At 62.2% G+C, this 26,273-nt stretch overlaps 1 protein-coding gene across 1 annotated transcript; it reads right to left on the bottom strand.

The window, feature by feature from the left end:
• Positions 1 to 486: 486 nt before the first annotated feature.
• ALDH4A1 (aldehyde dehydrogenase 4 family member A1) lies at positions 487 to 26,273 on the bottom strand. The gene is made up of 15 exons (XM_008265808.4): positions 26,178 to 26,273; positions 17,650 to 17,743; positions 17,088 to 17,180; positions 15,231 to 15,278; positions 13,729 to 13,884; positions 11,842 to 11,991; positions 11,693 to 11,767; positions 10,528 to 10,715; positions 7,781 to 7,854; positions 5,827 to 6,023; positions 5,620 to 5,667; positions 4,769 to 4,921; positions 3,921 to 4,042; positions 3,272 to 3,390; positions 487 to 1,748 (listed from the first exon to the last, which is right to left on the bottom strand). The coding sequence occupies exons 1-15, from the start codon at positions 26,240 to 26,242 to the stop codon at positions 1,636 to 1,638; spliced, it is 1,695 nt and encodes a 564-aa protein (XP_008264030.3). The 5' UTR covers positions 26,243 to 26,273; the 3' UTR covers positions 487 to 1,635.

The following is a 26,273-nucleotide window of genomic DNA, read 5'->3' as shown; positions in this document are numbered from 1 at the left end:
CTGTGTGCACACACACACTGCAGTCCAAGGCCAAGGGCAGTCTGGGTGCCCTCTCTCCTGCTTGGGGGAGCTCCGTCTTTGTCCTGTACTGGTGGCCCAGCTGGGCTGACACAGGAAACCAGCCCCCTGGAGTGGCTGGGCCAGCTGTGGCCGAGGGGTCACCTGTGAGCCAGGACAGAGCCTGCTGCCTTCCTCAGCACCGACATGAATGAACCCAGCGTGTATGCATGTGACAGGATCAGCCCTGAATCACGGATGAAGACAGAAGTTCGGGGGGGCTGCAGAGCCCCTGGCTGGGAGGCAGTGAGCCCGGATGTAAACCCAGGGCATCCGGGTCCTGCGTTCCCCCCTTCACCCCTGTCAGGCTCCACTCTTTCTCCGGACACACTGAGGGTGCCACGCCCCCCCACCCCCCCCCACATCATCGATGCCATCAGACTTGGAAGGAGTCGCTGGCGGCCGCCCACCGCACCATGAAGACACCGCTTGGGTTCCGCGACAGGATTTTACTGGGTGGCATTGGCTGTGTCCTACCGCCCCCTCACAGTGCAGCCCACACCCTCCCCGGCACAGACCCCAGCACACAGCAGAGTCCACGGGGCCCGGGCGGCACTGGCACCCACTCCTGGCTGCAGCCCACGGCGTGAAATGGGTACACTTGGGGACAGCACACCTGGGGCTCACGGTGGTCTGACAGTCATCTTGAAAGTCATGTCTGAGAGACTGCTGACCGCCCGGAACACAACCAGCAGGAGGGGCCCCCGGCCACCAGCTGGCCACGTCCAGCAGACGGCGCCCCGGCCACACAGCATGGCCCACAAGGCGGGGAGGGGCCGTCCTGCAGGCACGGCTTGGTGCCTCCTGCCGGGGTGCGTCCCACCACAGCACCTGGAAAGCAGGCCCTGACAAGGGCTCTGAGGGGACGCCTCTCGAGGGAGGACGGGCGAACTCCTGGCAAAAGGAAGCCCACCCTTGGTTTTCCCAAATCACAGCTCCAGCAGGAAGGGCTGCCGCAGCCCGCAGCCCGGCAGGTGGCCTCTGGCGGCCCCAGCCCTGCCGTGTGGGGCAGAAGGCACCGGGGTTCTGTAAGGCTCGCGGTTGGGCGCGGGTCCCTGGTTCAGGGTCTGGGCAGGGGTACAGTGAGTGAGGTGGGCAGCCCAGGCCACACAGGGCAAGGCCAGCAGGTGCAGCCCACACCCTGCAGCCACACCACAGCCTGGACACCTGGCACTGGAGCCCAGGCCAGCAGCCTCCCTGAGTGCCGAGGTTTGCCGGGGCCCAGAGCTGCCTCCTTCTTCTCTCCTGGGCCCTCGCCACTCCCCAGGCCCCTGAGCCAGGAGCCCCAGTGCTGGGGAGAGGCAGACGGAGAGACAGAGAGCCTGCAGGCACCAGGGCTGCCCCCTGGGGAATTTCTAAGGTAAGGGGGGCGTGGGCCTGACCTGCTCTGAAGCCACAGCCGGGCACCTGACACCAGGGTGGGGCAGGCCAGGGGCAAGGAGGGGGTCACCGTGGTTCCAGAAAGGGGCCGCCCATGAGGAGCCGGCGGAGGGGCTGGCGGGGCCGGTGCAGGGACATCGGTGGCCTGGACAGATGGACGGGGGCCGGGTGGCGGGTGGCGGCAGCACCGAGCAGGGCTCACTGCATGTACGCATAGCGCCAGTCCCCCAGCGGCTTGTGCGTCTCCTTGATGACCTGGGGTGACGTCCAGCGCAGGATGTAGTGGGGGCCCCCTGGCTTGTCATTGGTTCCTGTGGAAGACAGTCCTGTTGAGCTAGGAGACCGAGATTCTGGGCTGCAGGGGAAGGAGGAGGGGGGAGCTGCCCGACAGAGGGACCTGGTACAGCAGCAAGGCCAGGCTCATTCTGCAGACGGACCCGGCCTGGGGCTGAGGAGAGTCAGAGGGACAGGGGAGCCCGCCTCGAGGCTGCAGGGTGCCAGGGGCCCTGAGAGCTCCAGCACACGCACGAGGGGCCGTCTACAAGTTCATGGAAAACAGACTTAAAAGATAAGTTTGGGACTGGCATCCTGGCACAGCGGGCAAGGCTGCCGCCTGTGACACCATCATCCCACGTGGACACTGGTTCACATCCTGGCTGCTCCATTTCCAACCCAGCTCCCTGCTAATGGCCTGGGAAAGCAGCAGCAGATGGCCCACGTGCGTGGGCCCCTGCCATCCACCTGGGAGACCCAGGTGAAGCTCCTGGCTCTGGCTTCAGCCTGGCCCAGCCCCAACCATTGCGGCCATTTGGGGACTGACCCCGCATATGGAAGACCTCTCTCTCTCTCTCTGCCTCTCCCTCTCTCTGTAACTCTGCCTTTCAAATAAAGAATAAGTTCATTTTGGTGAATAAAATTCTTGCAGTCCATGTTGGTTTTCCCGATACGCATTTCCCATGAACTGCAGGAAGTGCAGAGCCCACCTGTGCCGAGAACGCAGCACTGGGGCGCCAGCAGCAAGGGCGTCTGGGAGACCGGGAGCACTCGGGAAGAGGCTGGGGTCTGGGCTGCAGCTGCAGTGGGAAGCGTCCTGTGCCCCCGCCAGAGCCCCTGCAGCCCTCGGGATGCGCCGGCAGTTGCGGAGCGGCTGCCAGGGGTCCGACTGCTCGGCTCCCGGGCCCTCCCCGTCCCAGGGGACTGCAGCGGCTGGAGATGCCCTCATCCCTGATGCTCGTGTCAGCCACGCCTACATCATGAAACCACCACCAAACCCCAAAGAAGAGGGTTCTGGGAGCTTCCGGGCTGGTAAAACACCTCCACGTGCCAGGAGGGTGCTGGGCCCCAAATCACACAGGGACAGAGGCCCGGGGACTCTGAACAGACTCGCCTGACAGCGGCAGAGTGAAAGCTCGGGTTGACCCACCGCCCTCAGACCTTCCCAAGAGTTCTCCCAGCCAGCCCTGCGCCTGCCGACGCCGAGGCTCTGAGCTCGCCCAACGCCAGGGCTCTACCCGCCCTTGGAGACCTGCGTTCTGCCACTCAGAGGCCCCTCCCATGCAGATCCGTGAGAATTCCGCCCTCGGTTTCCCCAGTGTGTCGTGTGAATTACAATGTGGGACTTCCCCCTGCATAATAAAATCCTTACTGGAACCAACACCCTCGGTGCCCCCACTACACTCGCGAGTGTCCTCTCTGAAGTGGGGAGGGGGTGTGGCACCTTCTCCCAGGAGCCTGTGGAAGCCCAGGGTGCACAGACCCAGTTACTCTCCGTGCCCTCGAGGTGATGAAGGGTCAAGAGTCCCCCACAGGAATCAGGAAAGGGGGACCCACTCACCAGAGGCCCGGGACCCCCCGAAGGGCTGCTGGCCCACCACAGAGCCGGTGGACTTGTCGTTGATGTAGAAGTTGCCGGCGGCGTGTCTCAGCATCTCCGTGGCCTCCTGGATGACATCCCTGCAGGCAGGGGAGCAGTGGGAGGGCAGTTAGCCCATCCCCCTCCAGCACCCCTGCCCGGCCCACACTGGCTTTCCAGGTCAGGGGCGGAGCCAAGCTGGGACAGAAGACTGGAGTGGCTGCCAGTGGTGGCCTTGAGCCCGGCTGCTCCTCCAGGTAGGGGCTTGGCGTACCGCCTCACTAGGCTGAGGTCTGCACGGGAGGTTCTATCCAGGCCCAATTTTCCTGTCCCCAGGAGTGGGGGACCCTGACTCTGGGTCCCTCTCAGGTTCCAGCCCCACCGCCCTTCTCTCTCTCAGAGGCAGACACAGGTAGCAACCAGCGCCATGGAGGAAGGAAAAGGCAAAGCCCCAGGGTTAGCACCGTGGGGCCTGGCTTGAGCCTGGCCTCTGCGGGACAGCAGGTGCCCCCGGCCCGGGCCTCCTTTCTCCTAGACTCCAATTCTGAGGTCAGCAAGAGGGCCCCGGCATCTGAACATTCAACAAACAGTTTGGCTGCCGGTGTGCGCCTGAGCTGGGTCAGACACTCACTTATCCTGGGCAAACACTGCCCCCGTGAGGCCGTAGCTGGTAGTGCTGTCCACTAGCTGCAGCGTCTCCTTGTACTTGTTGTCTGGGTAGACATACACAGTCAGCACTGGCCCAAAGATCTCCTGGGAGAGAGAGAGAGAGAGAGAGAGGCCCTGGGGTCAGTCTCTCCTCCTGGCCAGAGCCCTCCCAGTCTCCTCACTCTGTCTTCCCTCTCCCCAGTGCTCAGTCCCCCACCTCAGCCCTCGCACGAAGGGCCAGGGACTGGCTCTTCCTGGCTCCCTCCGACACAGTCACGTGTCCAGCTCCTCACCCCGCCCACCCTGCTCCAACCTGGCAAAGACCCAAGAACCCTCCGGTGCTCCCTGCCAAACTCCAGGAAACGGGGCTTCTGGCAGTAGCTGGTGACCACCCCACTCCTGGTGCCCCGCGGTAGCCCCGCCCTGCCCTGCCTCCCTGGACAGGCGCCTTGGCCTCTGGGAACCTGATTCCCATCTGTAAAATGGGAATGATGGCCTGCCTCTCAGCTCAGGCTAGTGCCCAGCTGTGGCCAGTCCACGCGGGGGTCGGCAAAGGCTAGCTGTTCCAGCCTCTGTGCTGGTACCGATGCTGGCTGTTGTGGGCAGTGGAAGTGCTAGGACCCCAGCCAGGGTTAGGGGCGTCAAGGACAGAGCCCCGGCTTTGGGGTCAGGAGGCCTGAGCTTGCGACCCGGCTCTCTGCTCTCTCCAGGTGTGAGATGCTCTTTCCGGGCCTCGCCTTCCTCATCTGAGAAATGGGGTCACGTCTCGAGAAGTTAACAGTGCCCAGTGTGCACATGCGTGTAGGCCAGGCGAGGCCACGCCCCCGTCACCTCCTTCATGATGGGATCTTGCGGGTCCTTGCTCTCCACGATGCAGGGCTCCACGAAGTAGCCCACCGAGTCGTCACACTTGCCCCCGGCCAGGATGGTGAGGCTGGGCGAGGAGCGCGCATGCTCCAGCCACTTCTTGATGCGGCCAAAGGACTGGGTGGGTGGAGAGGAAGGCGGGAGGTCACTCCCTGCAGCGGTGGCCCCAACGCGCTCACCCCTAAACACCTGTGCCCGAGGGACCCCTGTCCTGCAGTGGGGGCGGGGGCAAAAGCCAGTGTCCGGCAGAGCCGTGACAGACGTGCACACTCGTGTGTGTGTGTGTGCGTGTGCATGTGGTACAACTGTAGGTGCACATACAGACACACACAGACAGGCAAAGTACACAGCCACAGGACTTCACGTGCGAGCAAGCCGGTACCGGCAGGTCTGTGGTGTGCGTGTGTGTGCTGGGTGCACACGGACGTGGCTGTGTGTGTGTGCACAGACCTGCATGTACGGCCACACCGAGACCCACGTGAACATGCTCTCGGATAGGCACATCGCATGCGCGTGCACACACACACACACACACACACACAGGCACCTGCACGCACACACAGGCCCGCTCCTCTGCGCACGCCTGTGTGTGGTGCGCCTGCCTCTCTGGTTCTGGATGACTCTGCCCATTCCAAAGCTACGGGGGGCACTGTGGCTCCTCACGGGCCTCGCTCCACACAGCGGGGCCGGGGTCTTCCCCCAGTCAGGGCTCCCCATCTCTTCCCGCCCCCACCAAGGCCAGGGCTCAGCGCCCCCCTCCCCAGCACACACACACACACACACACACAGGAAGCGCTCTGCTTCCTGGCCCTTACCTTGGCGTCAATCACAGCAGAGAAGAAGGTCCCAAAATCCTCTGCAGGCTGGAGGCCAGGGCGGGAGGCACCAGGAGAGAGGATGGCCGCAGGCCCGAGACAAAGGGAGCCCCTCCCCGCGCTCCCCACCCCCACCCGGAGAGGCAGGCTCGCTCAATCCCATCAGCCACCCGCTGGGCCGCGGCGGGGGACGCGGGCGCCACTCACGTCGCCCACTTTGATCCTGCTGTGCTCCTCCAGCAGCCGCCCTTTGATCTGCGGCCACAGCGAGCTGGGCACGTAGAGGCGCGAGCAGGCTGAGCACTTCTGGCCGCCGTACTCGAAGGCTGAGCGCAGAGTCCCGCTCACCACGCTGTCCACGTCGGCCGAGCGGTGCACCAAGTGGAAGTTCTTCCCTCCACACTCTACAGGGCCGGGGAGGGGGGAGAGTGACCTGGGGAAGGGGGCTCCCCAGGCCGCCCAGGGCCCCAGCGCCAGGCCCCCAGCAGTGCACAGAGCAGAGCTAGGGCTGAGCACCCTCCCAGAAGCGGCCCGGCGAGGCCTGTTCCCCGGCTCTACACAACAGGAAGCAGGCCAGAGAAGGCTGAAGGGTACAAGGTGGTCAGGTCCAACACCCCCATTACACAGATGGCAAAACTGAGACTGTGCAACACAAAGTCAGAGGAAGGACCAGGATCCAGGGCTCCTAGGGGCTGGGCTGGTCCCAGACACAAGCACAGGTTTGAGTCTCCCCAGGTGCCCCCAGCCAGCAAGGGAGAGGGGAGTCCACACCACATCAGCAAGACCCCAGCCCCACTTTCCTCACTTGTGGGAACCATCAGCCAACGGCAGCGGGAAGCCCCCTCTGAAGCCCACCAGAGCCTCCCACTAGCACGCCTACTTCTTTATTTAAATGTTGTTTAGTTTTCATTTATTTGAAAGAGCCGCAGAGTGAGGAGAGAGAGACAGAGAGAAATCTTCCACCTGCTAGTTCACTCCCAAAATGCCCGTAGCAGTCAGGGCTGGGCACTCCAAAGCCAGGAGCCCAGAACTCCATCAGGGTCTCCCATGAGGGCGGCAGGAATCCAAGCACTTGAGCCATCACCTGCCAACTTCCCAGGTGCATTAGCAGGAAGCTGGATTGGATGCGGAGGCAGGACTCGAACCCAGGCACTCCGCTACGGGATGTGGGTGTCCCGAGCAGCGGCGTAACCTGCCGCACCACAATGCTCACTCCATAGTCCCATTTTAAAGACAAGAAAAGAGAGGCACAGGGAGATGGAGCCACGTGCCCCAGGCTGGGATGCTGCCCAGTGGTCTCTGCCCACCAGGGAGGTGGCAGGTAGGAGGCTGCACGCAAGGGCTCGGCGCTCGCCAGCTCACAGGGGATGCACTGGCTGTGCGGGGCTGGCCCTGAGGAGGGGGCTCCCTCCCTGACTCATCCATCCAAGCTCCCACCAGCTCAGGAGTGGGGTCCAGATGCCCACCGTGGCCTCCTCAGACCCCCTGCCCTGCGCCCGGGGCAGCCCCTCCCCTCTCTAGGGCGGGGCACTTATAAGCCGTGTGAGCCCGAACCCTTGCTCCATGGGGCTCCGGCAGGATCAGACCCTGGACGTTGCCACACCTCTCAGAGCAGAAGCCCTGAGGACCACACTGTGCTCTGTTTAACACGGCACCTGCCACACTTCCCGGACCACGACACCTGCCACACTTCCCAGACCACAACGCCTGCCACATTTCCCGGACCACGGGACGGCTTCTCTGTGGGAAGATTGTGGCTACAAGACCTGGCCCTGCCCCCTCCTCCACCCACCCCCACTCTAGCTAACTGGCCTGGTTTCACATCTTCAAATTCAAGTTCACTCCCACTGACGGCCTCTGCACAGCCAGCCACACGTGGGTGTCCCTATTGGAATTTAACTCGTGATGAAACAAAAGCTCGAGTCTCTAGTTGCCCTTGCCCCGTTTCAAGTGCGTGATGGCCCCATGGGGCTGGCGGCTGCTGTGCTGGACAGAGTGGACACCGACAGAAAGTTCTGGCAGATGGTGCTGGGGTCCAAGACGCTTTGAGCCCCCTCACCCAGGACTGCATGCCTCCCCCTCCTCCTCTTCTGTGACAGCCAGGGGAAGGGGGGGGTCCTTGAGGCCACAGAGGGGGAGGGGTGGGAAAGGGGGCTCTCACCTCCAGCCAGGCGTGGGAAGGTGCGGAACCGGTCCAGGTTCTGGGCCACCTGCTTCCACAGGTGTCTGAAGGTGCTGGAACCAGAGGACAGGGAGGGAATCAGGGAGCTGGGCTCAGGCACCCAGGTGGGTGAATGTCAGGGCCAGGGGAGGGGCGGGGAGCAGACCCTACCGGAAGGGGTCCAGAAACCCTGGGGCGGGAGGCTGGGGTCAGCAGCCCAGCAGGGGGTGGGCTGGGGCCGGCAGTGAGGAGCTGGCGGAGGGTGGGGCACCAAGCAGGTGGTAGCTGGTGGGGAGGGGCTGCAGCAGAGGGAGGTGGGGCAGCAACGCAATGCAGAGACGGCCCAGGCTTTGGAGGCGGCGGGTACTAGGTTCCAGTTCTGACTCAAGACCTATAGGGCTCTGTGACCGTGGGCTCATGACTCAACCACTCTGCACCCCGAGTTCTGCGTCTCATCTGGGAACGGGAGCAAGCAATGCCCACCTGGCCGGGCAGGGTCCCGATGACCTCTACCGTGAACCGAGTGTCCAGGGCCACGCTGGGCACGCCACAGGCACCTGCCGGCACACTGACGCCGCCGGGCTCTGCGATGGGCACCCTAGGCCCAACCGAGGAGGGGAACTCAGGCGCCTGCCCCGGGCTGCCGCCCCGGAGGTCCGCGCCTCCTCCCCAGGCTCTGAGTGTGACCAACCTCGGCACCACAAAACAATAAAAATGCTAATCACCCGGGAGCCGGCGCCACAGTAGCTAATACTAATTTATGACTTTCCTACCTTTAAGCCCGCTGCTCATCAGAGCGTGGCAAATGGGGCCAGGCCCGCTCCGCCCGCTAATAGGCAGGGCCCCGTGGGGCCCGCGGCTGGCAGAGCGGGCCTTTCGGAAATGGCCCTGCTCAGCAATTCTAACGCGGCCACTGTCACCAGCAAACCTGGGCGGGAAGGCGGCTGGCGGAGCCTGAGGCCAGTGGAGGGGAGAAGCCACTGCCCGTGTCCCACCCGGAGGGACCGAAGCTGCAGACCTTGGCCCTCTGGCCACCTCAGACATCACCCCGAGATGATCGGGGGGCACCCCACTGGCCAAGGGACCCACGCGTGCCTGCCTTCCACTGACCCCTCCTCTCCTCCTCATCCTGACCTCACAGTCGGGTGGGCACCGGCCACGGGCCCCCCTGCCATGCTGTCACCTCACTCTGCCCAGCCCAGGGTCATCACCTGCCCCAGACCCCAGCGCATCACCCCAGGCACCTGCCCTGGCCACAGGGGCTTCTCCTGCATCAGTGAGGGTGCAGGGTGAGGCCTGCGAGGGGAAGCACACAGTGCAGCCCAGACGCACAGCCCCAGGGCTGGTGGGGACAGTGGGGGACTGGACAGTGCCTGCCCCTAGCCAGCCAAAGGGGGCATGGGGGAAGGTAGCCCCCAGGGTGCCTGGAGCGTCCCTGTTCCCAGGGGAACCAACACTTGAATTTCTATATGAAGTTGCTTCAACTACACAGGTCAGGCCATCACTATTAGGAGTCAAAGAACAGAGCCACCTGCCAGCTGACACCAGGGCCACCATGTGCCGTGGCCACTCGAAGCAGGCCTCAATGATTGAGCCACTCCCTGTTCAAACTTTCTGTGGTCGGGGTCGGCGCTGTGGCACAGCAGGTTAAACCCCCAGCCTGCAGCGCCAGCATCTCATATGGGCGCCTGTTCAAGTCCCAGCTGCTCCACTTCCAATCCAGCTCTCTGCTAATGCACCTGGGAAAGCATAGAAGATGGCCCAAGTGCTTGGGCCCCTGCACCCATGCGGAAGACCCAGAAGAAGCTCCTGGCTCCTGGCTTCGGATCGGCGCAGCTCCTGCCATTGAGGCCATCTGGGGAGTGAACCAGTGGAGGAAGGCCTCCCGGCCTCCCTCCCTCCCTCTTTCTCTCTCTCTCTCTCTCCCTCCCTCCCTCTCTCTCTCTCTCCACCTCTTTTTCTCTGTCTCTCTCCACCTCTCTCTCTCTCTCTTTCTCTCTCTCTGTAACTCTTTCAAGTAAATAAAATGAATCTTAAAAAGAAAAAAAAATCTTTCGGAGGCTCCCATCACCTTCAGGTTCAAGTCTGGACACCTGTGCAGACTCTTAAGGGGCTCTCGTCCCCCGAAGCCGGGACTTTGACCGTGGCGCTCCCTCACCACAGAGCACGCAGGGGCACAGCCGAGCACAGCAGGGCCTCGGCAAACCCTGGACGGGCAGTGAGTGAGTGAGTAAACAGATGACTGCCAGGATCCGGCAGCTGCCGCCTGCCCTGCCTCGTATCCCACCAAGCCCTGCCCCACCCTCGGGCCCTGTAGCCCCTCACGCCACACTCAGCCACGTGGGACCTGGCCACGCCACAGAGCACATGTGCTTCTGCCTTGGGGTCTCTGCCGGGGCCCGTGGTTCCTCCACCCTCTCCCCTCTGCCTCGCCTGCTCTCCCGCTTGGGTACCACCTCCTCCAAGAAGAAACCCTGACTCCTGCCCCCTCATGCCTTTTCCAGGTGGCACTGGATTCAAGATGGCCCAGCACCTGCAGGCCCCCCCACTCGGCCCCCACTCAGCTCCTTCCTGTCTGTCCACTCTCTCGTTCCTCTATGGGGGACACCATGCCCATTGTTCAGATGAAAGAATGGAGGCTCAGAGAGGTGCATGGCTCACCCATGGCCACACAGCATCAGGGTTCCCAGCCCCAGCCCGAAAGCAGCTGGCCGAGGGGTGGCCTGGGGCACTTGCCGGGGACTTACGGCACGCTGCCTGTGAAGTTAATGCCGCAGAGGTGCTCTGAGCTGGTGACAGTGTCCCCAAACACTGGCCCGTCAGCTGGCACAAACTGGATGATGTTGGGGGGCAGGCCGGCCTCGCGGAGGACACAGTAGACAGCGTAGCTGGCCAGCATGGCGGTGTCACTGGGCTTCCACAAGACCACGTTGCCCTGCCCGGAAGGGAGATGACGACTCATGAGGTCAGGAGCCTCCTGCTCCGATCTCCACCCCGCTCCGCAGCCTGGTGGTCCCTCACCTGCAACCAGCAGGCCCTGTGCTGCCCTGGATGTCCCCTACCCAACCCCACCCCTCCGAGTGGCCGGCACTGAACCCCAAAGCCCGGTCTGGCTGCCCACCCCACTCTCTAGCCAAGGACCCCGTTCTCTGGAAGCCACCCCCCCGCTGAGTCACCGTTTCTGGGCACAGCTGGGCACGTGCCCGCGGGTTCTCTGCACCTGTGCTGGGTCAGGGGCACGGGCACTTTGGAGGACACCCCCGTGCAGGCACGTGGTACATAGCTGGGCATCCGTGTCCACCTGCCCCGTCTGAGGCTCGGGCCTCCCAGTCAATGACTGTGTCAGCTGTCCTCCTACCCAGCCTGTCTGAGGGCAGGCCTACGTCTCCCCCATCAGACTGGCAGCTCATTCAGGGACAGCCACCTTCACTCTGACAATGGCAGAGACTCCAAACCCCCGTGTCTGCTCCACCATTTACTAAGCCATTCAACCTTGACAAATGTCCCCCCAGTGACAGCTCGGTCACCTGGCCAGGGGGTGTCATCACAGCCTCCGGCTGGGGAGCACAGGTGGGATCACCGGCAAGCAGGTCTTAGCAGGAGCAGGCAGACAGTGAGCACTCACGGGGAGCGACCGCCTTCAGCCCAGACAGAGCCGCCTCCTCGGCCCGCTGCAGTGGATCCCGCAGGAGCACAGCTTTGCTCGGGGCCTCGCCCAGGGTCTCCCAGACACAGACGGACAAAGCTGGGACCCAGACCAGGGGTAACCTAACCGCGGCCCTGCGCTGCCTCCAGTTTTCACGCTGCTCCCCACAACCAAGAGCTGGGGCTCCAGGGGCTCAGGACGGCCTTTGTTGGTTGGGACGAGGACCACGGCCAGCCCCCGCTGGGCCCCCCGCACCCACATCTCACCATCAAAGCAGGCGCCCCCGCCAGGTTGCCGCCGATCGCGGTGAAGTTGAAGGGCGAGATGGCCGCCACGAAGCCCTGGGGAAGGAAGCCACGGTGAGTCCCGGCTCCTGCGGTCTGGCAAACCCCGCCCACCTGGCGCCCCGGGGTACCTCCAGCCCCCGGTACACCACGCTGTTGGTGCTGGGCGGCAGGCTGATGGGCTGCTGTCCTGCCAGCTCCATGGCAAACTTGGCATTGAAGCGGAAGAAGTCGATGAGCTCAGCCGCAGCGTCGATCTCCGCCTGGATCACCGTCTTACCCTGCGGGGGCGGGGGGCGGGATCAGCAGCGAGCAGGCTCGGTGTCCCCGGTGAGCCCCCTTCCCACATCTGAACCCACAGCCACAGCAAGTGCCTGGCAGGGACTAGAACCTCCAGGGAGCTGACCAGGTCCCCTCTCGGGGGCTAAGGAGGGAGAGGACCTCGCTTCTCAAGCCGCTGAGCCCTGCCTCGCTCAGCCAGGCCCCCACCCCCCGGGCTGCGGCAGGATCCACAGCGTTTACTGCTGCCGCGTGGGGGCAGGCGTCTCACACTTGCTGCCTTGGTTTCATGGCGACTCTGAACGGGGGGGACACAGCCACAGGAATGAGATCCTCAAGCCAAACTCGGGGTCAGAACCTTCCAGACACCAAGACACACGGGCATGAACGGGGAAGCCGGCCGCTGGGAGAGCAGGGCAGAGACGCGGTGGGCAGGATGCGGACGGCTCCCTCCTCCGGGATGCGTATGGCGCAGCCTTGCCGGTTTGGGCTGAGAACCTGGAGGCCGGTGGCTGATTTCCCTTCTCCCCGACGACCGTGGGGAGCCACACGCAAGGACTCTGGACACTAGGTACGGGCTTCTCCAGATGACAGTGCCACCCAGGTGCATAGCAGGTGCACATCCCGCGGGTCAGGGAAGCTGAGCTGAGGTGTAGCTGCTGCTTGGAAGCTTCTGAATCTTAAGCCAAATAATGAGAACCAGAGATGATCTTACAGGGTGCATGAGTGTGTATGTCCACGGGTCTGTCTTCCCGCTGACGTGTGAGGCTGCTGAGCCCATCAGAGGCCTTGAACAGGTGGGAGCTGTCATTCCAGCTCTGTGCAGCAGAGGGAGCTCTCACCACAAGGATGAGGGAGCAGACGCTGGTCTACCAGGGCTCAGCCTCTTGTCATTTGCCCTTGGGAGCCCAGCTTAGCCAACATCCTACGGCTCAGTGCCTGGAGGTGGTGAAACTGGCCCTTCCTCCCTGGCCTCCTTTCCCTTGCACACTCTGGACTGCTGGTACAAGACACGACTACTGCACCCAAAAAGCGTGCAAAGGGAGAGCAACGCACAGGAACTCAGTGCCCCCAGGGCGCTCTGAGCTGTGGCCGAGACCACACATTCTGGGAAAACAGGGGCCAGACGAGCTCTCTGCGTGGCTAAGGTTCAGGGAACCTCACGGAGGAGGGAAGAGCCGCGTTAGAGCAGGTGGTGAGGCGTTCACCGGGCAGAGAGAGGCAAGCAGCATCCCAGGCAGCCGGCCCAGGGCAGAGAGGCCAAGGGAACACCTGCGGCTCCCAGGGCATCCCCAGGGGCTGGATGGCCTTGGTGGCTGGGGCGCTGGACACAGAGTGGACAGAAGGGCCCTGGAGGCAGGGGTCAGGACGAGGACCAGCCTCTCGGTGATGCCGAGATCATGGTGGCTCATGAGCCACTGGAGGTGGCAGCAAGGGCACTCAGAAGGGGTCTGACCAAGCCAGGAAGCAAGATGGCGGCATCAGACCATGGCCAGTCCAAGCAAAGCCTAAGGCCCAGGGACAAGGGACATGGAGGGGAGGGAACGCATCCACGGCAGGACAAGGGCTGAGCGGCATCTGCTTTGTCTGATGATTTAAGAATGTCTGTCCCCTTGAGGACATCTCTGGTCTCCAACAGGACCGCTGGCGCCCGGGCAGCCTGGCTCTGCTGAAGCGGGTAGGGTCTCCCTGCCCCTCCGCCGCCGCCGCCGCCATGGCCGGGCCCTCAGGCTGCTCACCTGCCCCACCATGGTCTTGGCCAGGATGTCTGCCCTGCGCGGCCCGCTCAGCATATCCGCTGCCTTCAGGAAGATCTGGGCGCGGTCTGCCACAGGCTTCAGGTCCCACTCCTTCCTAGCAGCCAAGGAGGCCTCAATGGCCTTGTTGAGCAGGGCCTGACGGGAGAGCAAAGACTCAGGGCTGCTTCCTGCAGCAAGGAGAGCCCAGAGGGGCACCCCTGCTCCCACGGCTCTCAGCACCCCTGCCCCTCAGCTGTTCCAATCAGGTTCGCGGGGGCCTGCCAGGTGGGTCAGCAGGCCGGGGACTCAGCTGGCCCCAGCCCTTGGCTGTTAACCCTGCTCCCCTCTCCTTTCATGGTCTAATCAAGGCCTCACGTTGGGGCTGGCTTTGGGGCACAGTGGCTTAAGCCACAGCCTGAGACGCTGGTACCCATAGGAGCACCGGGTCAAGTCCTGGCTGCTCCACAACTGATCCAGCTTCCTGTTGAGGTGGCTGGCAAGTCAGGGGAGGAGGGCTGGGCCCCTCCTGCACCCATGTGGGAGGCCCGGATGGAGCTCCAGGCTGCTGGCTTGAGCCTGGCCCAGCCTGGGTCACGGCAGCCAATTGGCGAATGAACCAGCAGATGGAAGATTCTCTCTCTCTCTCTCTCTCTCTGTCCCTCTGTCTCTCCATCTCACTTCATAACTCTGCCTTTCAAATAAATAGAAGGCAGAGTTGAAAGGCAGAGTTACAGAGAGGCAGAGGCAGAGAGGGAGAGAGGGCTTCTACCCACTGGCTCACTCCCCAAATGGCCGCAACGGCTGGAGCTGTGCCAATCAGAAGCCAGGAGCCAGGAGCTTCTCCCACATGGATGCAGGGGCCCAAGGACTTGAGCCATCTTCTACTGCTTTCCCAGGTCATAGCAGAGAGCTGGATTAGAAGTAGAGCAGCCGGGACTCGAACCAGAGTACATATGGGATGCAGGTACTGTCAGTGACAACTTTACCCGCTAGGCTACAGCACAGGCCCCAATAAATAAAATCTTAAAAAAAAAAAGCCTCATGTTAATTCTTGGGACCTGGTGCCCCGAGCCCACCCTGAGGTCAGCAGGCAGCCTGAGACGCACACGTGCTGCCACATCCCAGACGCCAAGGGCCCCTGCCGTAGGTCGCCCCATCCCTGCCCACTAACCCCAATGCCTGCCAACGCCTCGCCTGGCCTTCCAGCCACGATGGCTCCAACTGTTCTGACTCAGCCTTCTAGAATCTTCTGTCTCCACACCAGGTCGGCCCCAGCACCATGGGCATGTCCAGGAACGTACCAGCCCCTGGCCAAGGCAACTCGCACTTGGCTCAAAATAACGACGGCGGCACGCCTGGTCCTGGCAGGACACTGCCTGGGCACGCCCTCCCCCCTCCTCCGCTCCCCCTACCTACCCACTATGGCCGGAGGGAGAAGCAAGGCCCGGGGTCCCCATCAGCAGCTAGCAGGGCAGGGCAGGGCAAGGCAGGGACGCACTCACCTTGTCTGCGTAACAGAACTTGGCCACCTTGTGCCTGTGGTTAAAGGGCTGAAAGGAGAGAAGGGCGGGATCACTGCCCAGAAGGGAGGTGCGGGCACACAGGGAACAGGACTTGTCTTCCAGGAACACGGGACGTGCTCGCCCCCTACCCCAGCCCACACCCATTCCGCACTCTTGTGGGTGGGGTAGGGGCACCCACTGCACAATGCACGCCGTTCCTGCCCTGGAAGGGTCAGGGTCCAGGAAAAACACGTGTACTTTGTGGTCAGGCAGGCAGGGGTTCGAATCCCAGCTCACTTCCCTTCTCCAGGTCCCATCAGGAAAATGGGGTGTGTGCTCCCCACCTTACAGCACGCAAAGGAGGCCCAGACGGGGTGACGGACTGTGCCATCGCCGGCAACACTTCTATCATCTGCTAATCCACCAACAGGTTGTCTGGGAGCCACGAGCCTGTGCCTAATATCCACACGTGGCTGGTGGCTGCTTGGTGGACAGCGTGGCCACAGTGTCTCATCACCATTGCACAAAGTTTGACCGCAAGGCCAGCGTCGTGGCACAAGCAGGGTAAGCGACCGCTACATGATGCTGGCATCCCACCCTGGAGCAGCCGCTCCACCTCGAACCCAGCTCCCTGCTCATGAGTCTGGGACACAGCACAAGAGGGAAGGGCTTGGAAGGGCCTGGAAGAGCCAGGTGGGAGTTCTGGGATCTGCCTTGCCCCAACCATTACACTCATTTAGGGAGTGAACCAGCAGGTGGAAGACCTCTCCCTCCCTCCCTCCCTCCTTTCCTCCCTCTCTCTCTCTCCCACTCTCCCACTCTGCCTTTCAAGTAGATTAAAAGTAAATTTTTTAAAAAGAAAGAGAAAGTTCTACTGGACAGCACAGGGCTTGGCTGGAGTAGCAAGCGGCCTGTTCCCATCATGCTAACCCCTGGCACAGGCACCTGTGTCCTGCCCGTACCTGAGCCTGGTTTTTAACACTCAGAGGCCAAGAAGGTGTGGAGGACTTGGGGCCTTCAAGCAGGCCACGCCCACGTCACACACAGATCCACCCTCGCACCCACCGCCGCCCACGTGGCTGGTGTGGCAAAGAGGAAAACGGGAAGCAGACAGCTCACCAAGGGCTGGTGACCAAACCCCAAACCCCGAGTCTCACTGTCAAGAAGCCCAGCGGCCTCGGACTCCCGGGAGCTGCCTGGGCCAGGCCATCGCAGAGCCCAGACAGCAGGCTGTGGGCGCTGCTCTCGGCTGGCCCCTGGGCACATGCCTGGTGCAGGCTGAGGACCCTGCAGGCCCCGGCCACGTTCTGTGAGCTCGAGGGAGCAGCTTCTGCCCCAGGCTGCTGCTGGAACCCTTGGGGCACAGGACCGGGCTCCTCTCTCAGGCACGGACCCCACCCCCCACCCTACAAGCACCTGCCGAGGGTTCCACCGGGACAGAGCCAGAATGTGGTGACCTGGCGTGCAGAGGGGCCAACCTTTACTCTCCCCCGAATGACTGTCCCCCGAGCTCCCTGGAGCATCTGCATAAGGCTTGTGCCACCTCCTGGATGGATAAACTCTGAGCAGGTGGGCCCTTGGCTGCCGGCCACCTTGCAGGGGGTACCCATCAGGACTAATGGAGGAGGCTGGCTGGGGCCTCCACATGGCCCCTCCCACCTGTGGACAGGACCCAGTTAGCAGCTGGCACGGAGAGGCCCAGCACTTTGCTTGGGGAAGTTTACCCCTGGCCTTCACAACCTAGGAGTGCCTAGAGGGAGACCACCTGGGACATGCCTGCAAGCTGTCAGTGAGAGAGACCGAGAGCGAGAGCCCCCAGATGCAGGAAGGGCCGGGCCTGCCCCGCGCCGGACTCACCGACAGCTGGTACCGAATGTCCGACGTCCACACTTCCTCATGCCCCACCACACACGGGATGGCTTCCGTCTGGTTCTTGAGGGCTGTCAAGGCCTGGGGAGAGGGGCAGGTGCATAGCTGGGCCCTTCCTGCCTCCTTCTTCCCCCGGAGACCCTGACATGGGTCTGCAGGGGGGACCAGGCCAGGTCTGGGGACATCAGAAGGCATGTGCTGTCCCCTGGGGACAGAAGGCAAGTGCTTCCCCAGCGGTTATCACCCCAGGGGAAGCGGAGGCCGATGTGGCCAGGTCTTCCCATCGCAAAAAGATCAACAATTGCATCTGAAATTGATGTGAAATCTCACAGTTTTCTGTATACTGGCAACAAATCGGAGACTGTTAAGTGTAAAGATTCTGGGGTTATGACCTCTGACCTGGCCTAAGAGGCCGCAAGCGACCCCCGCTGCCACCCCACTGGTCCTGCGACTCCCCCACTCCAGATCCCCCCAGCCCAGCCCTCCCCCAGCCACCTCCAGAGGCAGGGGAAGTGGGGACCGTCTCCACTCGCGCCCTGCACCCCCTTACCTTCTGCAGCGCCTCGCGCTCGGGGCTGCCCCTGGTGAATGCCAGGATGGGCTCATTGGCCACGTGCAGCGAGGACGCGTGCTTCCACCACAGCCTGGACACGGGGGCGGGGACAGAGGCACAGTCAGGCCCGTGGCAGCCCCTCTGCTTCCCACCTGGGGCCCTGGGTTTGCGCCGGGGATTAGAGGAGGAAAGCCGCCTTGTGGTCCCTGGGCCTGCTCAGTGAGACCAACCCCGCCAGCCTCACGAGGCCGTGCGAAGTCTGCACGCACGGATGCAAAGCCACGGAGCCGTATCCTGCACAGGGAGAGGCTGACTTCCGCACGGGGCGGCCTTTACCCCAAACTGACCCCCGGGGAACCCTTCTCTAAGCTGAAAAGGCCACACGCAGCAGAGGAGAGCCTGCTCCGAACGTGAACCAGCCTGGGACTCCCCGGACACAGAGGGCTGAGTCGCAACATCCAAGATGCAGACCATGAACTTGGAGCTCAGTCCACAGCAACAGGGAGGGCTGGGGGGGGGGGCTCTGTGTCGGACTCCAGAGTGTTGGGCCTCAAGAACACCTCGCTGGAATCCCACGACCTTGCCGGCAAGGGACCCCCACCCCTACCAGGCAGGGGGACAGCAGGGCCAGAGCTGAGACCCCCCGGGTCAGTCCCCAGCACTGGGATGTCCCCTTCCAGGCCTCAGTTTCCTACTCTGTAAATGAGGATGACAGTAACGACATAGCACATGGATACTGACAACGCCCCCGGCACCAGGCGGGCATTGGGCGGGCGGCACCAGCAGCCTCTGTCTAGGGAAATGAGGGTGTTTCCTAAGAGGAAACCGACTAGTTCAAGACCAAGATTAGGAGGCACCGGATCTGAGTCTGGAAGAAGCCCCGTGGCCTCCCTCTGGTTTAGATGCGGCCCCAGGGAGACCCGGAGAAGCCTGGGACGGATTCAGGCACTGGCTGGGAGATCCAGAGGAGGGGTTTGCTCAGCATCAGATGCACTCAGATGGGGGTCAATCCTACGGCTGCCTGGAAAAGCAGTGGTCCTTCATCGCGCAAGAGGGGGTGCCCGCACTTCGCAAGATGCACAGAGACCTCGCTTTCTGTCTACACTGAGACAAAACTACGAAGCGGCCCCATCGCGGGCCACAGGTGACACCGCCAGGGGTGTCTGTGTCCAGCCAGAGAACCAAGTGGCCTGGCTGTGACAGTCAAAGAACCCAGGACAGTGCAGACGCGTCCCGGGCGCACTGCACAGGCTTACGACAGGTCTCCTACAGGGGGCGCCATTCTAGACCCTGGAGGCACCTCGGTGCCAGGCCTCGGGCTGCTCCCAGCCAAGCGCAGCTGGTGACGCACTCGGGAGATGGACACAACTGCAGGGGGCCGACACTGGCACAGCATTTGGTACGCCACTTGGCGCACCTGCGGCCCATGGCGGAGTGCCTGGGTTCAAGTTCCTGGCTCCGCTTCCATTTCCAGCTTCCTATTAACGTGGACCCTGGGAGGCAGCAGTGATGGCTCAAGTACTTGGGTCCCTGCCACCCACTTGGGAGACCTGATGGAGTTCCGGGCTTCTGGCTTCAGCCTGGCCCGGCCCGGGCTGTTGCAGGCAACCGAGGAGGGAACCAGAGGATGGGAGATCTCACTTGCCATCTCTCTTTGTTTATCTGTCTCCTTGCCTTTCACATAAATAAAACCTTTTGAAGATGATAATCCCATAGGGTGAACAGGAAACAGGAAATCAGGAGGCAGTGGGGCTACTTCACCAGGGTGGTCAAGGGGGGCCTCCCGGGGAAGGTAACCTGGGACCAAGACCTGGAGGTCGTTTGAGCAGAGCTGGCGAGAGCATTGTAGGCAGGGGAAGAGCAGGTGCCAAGACCCAGGGCAGGGAGCAAGGAGAGGAACAGCAGAAGGGGCCTGTGGGGAGCAGCGGAGGAGAGAGAGGCCAGGGCACCCAAGGGCCCCAAGAGCAAAGGGCGCACTGGGGCCTTCTCCTTCCACCCCCAGCCCCCACCCCACCCCCACACACTTAAAGGAGCCAGGGCACATTCCTCGGCCCCACCCTTCCCTTAACAAAAGAAAGGAAAGGAGGACCAACGCCAAGTGACCCTGGGCAAGTCACCTGTTCCCGGTTGTTAGGGAGACAATGCTGCAAAGCTCTGCGTGTGCTCAGGGAGTTACAGTCCGTGCGGCACCTTCCGCCCATTGTCCTGGAGGACGGAGAGGCAGCCGCAGGTCTCCCAGCCTCCCAGCTGGGGCCATCTGGAAGGTTCTGCCAGGACTTGAGCTTGGCTGCTGATGGCAGCGCATTCCTGCAGCTCACACGCAGGCAAAGAGCCAGGCAGGACTCCGGGAAACTGAGTCCGCCCAGCCCCCTCCTGGAGCCCAGATCCTGGCAGAGGGGGAACACAGAGGCCTGGAAGCAAATCTGAGATCAAAGCCACACCTGCTGGTCTCGGCCAGCCTCTGCAGAACGGGTGGCGCTGTGTCCCCGCTGTGTCCCCCGCGGGGCACCAGCAGCACACACACGGCTCCGGTCCCTCCGCTGGGAAGCCTCCAAAGGCGAACAGGCGCCCAGGTGCTCAGTCCCAGTTCCACCTGCAGTTTAAAAATGCAGAGGCCACCAGCTCCCCGCCCCTGCATCCCCCCAGGGAGTGTCAGAGAGGGAATTTCTCCACCTGAGGCCACCGTGGCCCCGGGGCTCACAAGCCCTTGTGGCTTTCTCTGTGCTTGGGAAGGCCTCCAGGCCCTGGCCCGGCACTGCATGGACCCTCACACTGTCCCCGGCCCAGCCAGGCCATGTGCGGCTTTGGGGCACGGAGACCTGTTAGCACTCAGCCTGAGTCAGCTGCGGCTGGTGGGCCACCCAGGACGAGAGCCGCGCCCTGGAGAGGGGTCGCTCCCAGCACTGCAGTCCTCCAGGGGGAGCGCCTTCCTCATTCATTCACCCAGGGCAGGCAGCACAGTTACTCTGCTTCGTGCTGATACTGGGGTTCCCTCCCCAAATAGCCCCAGTGGCCAGGGCTGGGCTGATCTGAAGCCAGGAGCCAGGAGCTTCTTCCAGGTCTCCCACGTGGGTGCAGGGACCCAAGGACTGGGGCCATCTTCTTTGCTTTCCCAGAGATTAGCAGGGAGCTGGATCAGAAGTGGATCAGCTGGGACTTGAACTGGAGCCCCTATGGTGCCGGTGCCCGCAAACACGGCTTTACCCGCTACGCCACAGCGCCGGCCCCCAGCCTGGCTTTTTCTTACCCCCTCTCTGCATGGACCCTCGCACCGCCCTTTGCCCCAAGCATTGGCAATAACCCTCACTGCAGTGCCTCTGCCGGCCACAAGCTCCGCGCAACAGCCTTTGTCCACGGCCCACGTCCACTCCCCTCCCTGCTGGACACCCGGAGTCTCACCCCTTCCTTCCTGACCGACCTATCAAGCCCACAGCAAGCATCCTCTGGAAACAAGCAAGGGGCACACGATGGTTGGAGCCAACCCCAGGCCCGAGGACAGGACTCAGGCCACTGCTCCTCTGCCAACACCTGGAGCCGGGCACAGGCCCCTGGGGTCCCCCAACAGCAGGGTCAGGGACGGCCAACCCCAAGACAGGAGAAATGAGAGGGAAACCTTGCTCTCACCTCTTGCTTTCCCCGCCTTATCTGGGGCCTGATAAGACCAATCCCCCTTATCAGCGAGATAAGGAGGCCAGAGAGAAGGTGTGCAGGGCCCAGGAGGGGCCGGCAGGAGACAGTAAGGAGCGCTTATTAAGCACTTACTGTGTGTGTGCCAAGGACTAACTGAGATAGCTGGATTATCTCAGATCACGGCTCATGGGACAGCCCATTAAGTGATAGAGCAGGACCTGACCCCAGGCCCTGCTCACTGTGCAGACGCGCTGTGGCCTGAGACCCGGGGCAGCAGGGACCGGTGAGACAGGTCAGTCCTCCTCGCATACAGCCAGAGCCTCCTCTTTCCCGCCCCAGAAAGGCGGCGGCTTGCCCAAGGTCACTCGGCTGTCCGCAGGCCCAGGGCTCTGTCCACTCCAGGATGCAGCTTCTGCAGGAAGGGGAGTCTGGGGGGTAGGGAGCCCCGAGAGCAGCAGGTATCTCCCCTCCCCGGGGGCAAGCACGGTCAACCCCAACAGAAGGAGTTTTGGATCTGGGGTAGCTGATAGGAACAGGGGAAGGGACCAGGACACCTGGGCTCCACTCCCGGTGCCAGTCCTTAGCATTCCTATCAGAAGCGGCCCCAGGGGACCGCGCAGGGTGGGAGAGGAGACACAGCGTCGCCCACTGAGCTCTCCGGCTCCCCTACAGGAGATCATTTAATCCCCAAGATAACGCCACGAGGTGCTCACCAGGGGCATCTTTGTTCCACGGGACAACCGCAGGCAGCAGACACGTTGGTCCACAGAGCTGCTAGAAGGTCCGGCCAGGACCCAGGCCATGCTCTGTCCAGTGGTAACAAAGCCAGGGGCCGGGCACAGGAAGCTCGGCGCTGGGGCCGACGCCTGCTGGTCACGGGCCTGAGCAAGTCCAGCACGCCATCGCGTAGGTCCCATCGATGGCTCAAATATTTACAGGGCACACACGAGGGACCAGGCACTCCGCAAGCCCCTGGTCCCCGCAGCCCCTACCCTGGCAATCACGGCACCGTGGCTAACGGCATCCTCCCCGTGGGCAGAAGGGACTGGGTAAGGTGAGGCGGCCCAGGCTACAGGCCCTGCCCTCTTGACCCCTTCTTTGAGGAGAGAACGGAATACGGATGGGAAGGGAAGAAAATGGCCAGGCAAAGGATGGGCAGGCAGGAGAAGCTTCAGGTGGTTTTGAGATTCCAAAAAGTAAGTAGCCAGGTGGGCTGAGAGGGGTCCCCTGTCACCCAGGATAACCTCCAGGCAGAGGGCAGTGCCGGTCCAGCCCGTGCGTCCCTTCTCTGGGTTTGGCACTAGGGCAGAAAGGGAAAATTAGCATCGACTTGGGGTCTGCTAAGTGCCCGGTTAGTGCTCCTATGCCCTGCCCACTTTGAAAGAGAATGTGCAGATGTATAACAAGGGACACGGACGAGAGTGGAGAGAGGAGAGAGCAGGCAGCCAGCGGGAGGCCCCGTCTGCTAGTGGAGGCCTCGGACAAGTCGTCCTATGTCCCCAGGCCTCAGCTGTCCCATCTGTGAAATGAGGACAGGGAGCTGACTAAAACCACGCACATCACAGGTCACCGTGTCACCTGCTGCCATCCCTGGGCCATCGCTAAAGGCCACGTGGTGATGGTGACTGTGTGGGGACTGGTTGCAACAAATTCCTATGAACAAGGAAGGGCTGGCATGGTGAATTCATTCATTCACCTAACATTTGCCAGGGGCTTAGCACGTACCAGACACAGCTCTGGGCCCCCGGCACATTCAGTGAGGGATGACAAGTCTACAAAGGGGGCACAAAAAGGTTCCATTAAAACTCCAGGCTGGGGCCGGTGCTGTGGCATAGCGGGTAAAGCCGCCACCTGCAGTGCCTGCATCCCAAATGGGTGCCAGTTTGAGTCCCAGCTGCTCCACTTCTGATCCAGCTCTCTGCTATGGCCTGGGAAAGCAGTGGAAGATGGTCCAGGTCCTTGGGCCCCTGCACCCATGTGGGAGACCTGGAAGAAGCTCCTGGCTCCTGGCTTTGGATCTGCCCAGTTCCAGCCAGTGTGGCCATTTGGGGAGTGAACTAGCAGATGGAAGACCTCTCTCTCTCTCTCTCTTTCTCCAAACTCTTTCAAATAAATTAATTAAAAAAAAAAAAGCCCAGGCTGAGTGCCCTTATCTGAAATGCTTGGGCCCACACATGCTTTGGGGCCAGGGCATTGTGGCGTGGCAGTGAGGCGCAGATGGTCACATCCGGACTGGATGGCCCGAGTCAGAATCCCGCCTCCACTCTGATCCCAGCTGCCTGCCGATGCACACCCAGGGAGCCCCATCAGTTCGGTCCCTCCCACCCACAGGGAGACCTCGAGGGCATTGCTGGCTCTTGACTGAGGCTGGCTAAGATGTTCGTGGAAAGGTCAAAGGCTACGAATGGATCACAAAGACGACCACGCTTGCCTCCATGTGTTGAGACAACAGGTGATTTTTTTTTTTATGCTTCTATGCTCTCTCTGTACTTTCTAGAAGTAAACATTGACCAAGGCTGAGATTCCTGGCACTCAGCAGCAAAGATCAACACCAAAGCCTGTCGCCCGCCCTCCCTGGCTGCTGCTTCCCCATCAAGAAAGCCGCGCACGCGCACACCGCAGCTGTGCCCCGAATACTTGTTGAGCAAACGAACCAGTGTTATCTGGGAGCTAGGGACCTCGACCGTGGCGGGGAGTGGGGGGGGTCCTGCCCCCCAGGTGGCCTCTGACAGCGCATGCCTGGGGGTGTCACTGCTGTCCAGCCTCAGATACCGGGGACGCAGCTCAACACTCTACGGGGACAGGCATTCATGCTGCTTGGGACGTCCGCATCCCATACTGGAGGGCCTGGGCTTGAATCCCAGCTCTGCTTCCAACTCCAGTCTCCTGCTCATGCACACCATGGAAGGCAGCAGGCCATGGCTTGGATACTTGGGTCCCTGCCACGCACATGGAAGACCTGGAGAGAGTTCCTGGCTCCTGGCTTCAGCCGGGCCCAGTCCCACCTGTCAGGGGAATCTGGGAAGTGAACGAGTAGACTGGGGAGATCTGTCTCTCTCTCAAAAAAATTAAAATAAAAATAAAAATTCTACAATGCACAGGTGAGCCCCACAACAGGACTATCTGGCCCCAAGTGTGGAGGTTGAGAACCCGTGTCCAGGGCACCAGGCCAGCGGCTCCACTGGAAGGGGGAATCTGAGCTGTGGGATTGGTTGCAAAATACTCTCCGCCCTCCCGGCTCGGGCGGCCTCCTAATGAGGAGCTTGGGTCTGGAGTCAGGGCAAATGGGGCATTAGTCCCACGTGGACCCCACCTGGCAGATGGGGCCCTGCAGGGGAGCTTCAGAAAGTTCCCGGGGGTGTGCATTGCGCAAAGCTCTGCAGGGGCTGCAAACATTTCTCGCACCACGATGGAGTCGCCTTTTATTCCGTTTTCCAGGAGCCCCGAGGTGCAGGAACAGCCGCTAGTGCACAGTACTGGGCCCACGGAATTGACCACTTGATACATGTTATTGTTAGGGATTTTTCTTTTAGAATATGGACTGCTTTTCAGCAGGTTTTGGCATGTTTTCATGTCTAAGCCTGCCTCCCCAACTCGGCTGAAGGCTCCTGGCAGGCCCGGGTACCTCTGGCCCCCAGTGTGTTCAGAAGAGCACATAGCAGGTCCTGGGTAAACATGAGAATCTAGAACACCCCGCCTCCCTGGGCTTCCACCTGGGGCCCGAGAGGGGTGAGCTCGGTGCAGGAGACAGGCAAGCGCGCCCCCTCCCCGCAGAGGGCACACAGCCGAACTGAAACTCAGCCCTGTCACTGCGGGGGCAGGCAGAGGGACACTGATTAACTCAGAGCGGGCACAGAGGCAGCCGGGAGACGGCAGGCTGGTCTTGGCCCTAGGGGTCAGGCAAACAACTCAAATGCGAAACAGGCGGGAGGCACCCAACTCTGGGAGGGAGGCAGACAGGGCCAGGAGCCCACCAGGTGAGCTTTCGCCACAGAAGGGACAGCAGTCCAAGAACCCAACAGCATCGGGCTTTGCAAATCTGAGTTTAAAGTAGAGCTGCACCCAGCTGCTCCCGGTGTCCCCGTTACTGCGGTGGAATTAAAAGGCCAGGTTATTTTGGGTACAAAAAAAATGTTTAAATCCAAGCATATGCAGACTCTTCCAAAACTCCATGGGAAGCATGTATTTTGATAAAAACCGTGTGGATGTTCAAAAAAAAAAAAAAGTTTGTACACACTTAATTCCCCTTTTCGGCGAACTTTTTCAAGTCCCCTTGTACGAACTCGTTCAGCGCTGAGACACCCACCACGTGCCTGGGGCAGTGTGGTGCCTCACGAGCGCTCCCTGAGCGCCACCAGCCACCTACCGGGGCCCTCTTTCGGCAGGGAGAACACGGGGGAGAGGACCAGAGAGAAGCGAGACCCCCGGGGTCGGGGTGGGGGGTGTGGGGGAAAGGAGGAGGAAGAGGAGGAGGAGGAGGAGGAAGGCTCAGGAATCCCAGGGAAGGTCCAGGGCGTGAGAAGACCATGCGGAGGCGCAAAGCGTGATGTGCTAAAAATAGAAGCGCCCTGCCTGCCGCAGGCCAGCGAGGCCGGAGGAAGAGGCGTGAGCACCGAGGGCAGTCCCCAGTGTGGCTAGCAGGGGGCCCCCGAGGCACAACTCCCGCGGCACGACCCCCGCCACAGATTCGGGAAGACGACCGCCTGAGGCCGAGGGGGAAGGGGGCTAAGCGATCTCAGAAGGCCAGGGCCAGGGGTCACGAGAGGCAGCTCCGACCCCAGGCGGAGAGACGCCCCTGGGCAGGGAACCCAGTGGGCGCTGGGGGTGCCCAGCGACTGTTGGGGCCGCGGGTCAGCAGGTGCGCTCTCGGGCCGCCCAGCCGCGGGCTCACTCACCCGGCCCCCCTCCAGGGGCGGGCCAGCAGGGCGCGGCGGAGCGCGGGCGGCGGCGGCAGCAGCATCTCCAGCTCCCGGCACGGCTTTCCCCGGAGC

Source organism: Oryctolagus cuniculus, chromosome 7 (genome assembly GCF_051225735.1).
Source record: "Oryctolagus cuniculus isolate XC-2025 breed Fujian yellow rabbit chromosome 7, ASM5122573v1, whole genome shotgun sequence".
NCBI classification, from domain to species: Eukaryota; Metazoa; Chordata; class Mammalia; order Lagomorpha; family Leporidae; genus Oryctolagus; species Oryctolagus cuniculus.
This window is presented reverse-complemented; position numbering and strand designations above follow the sequence as displayed.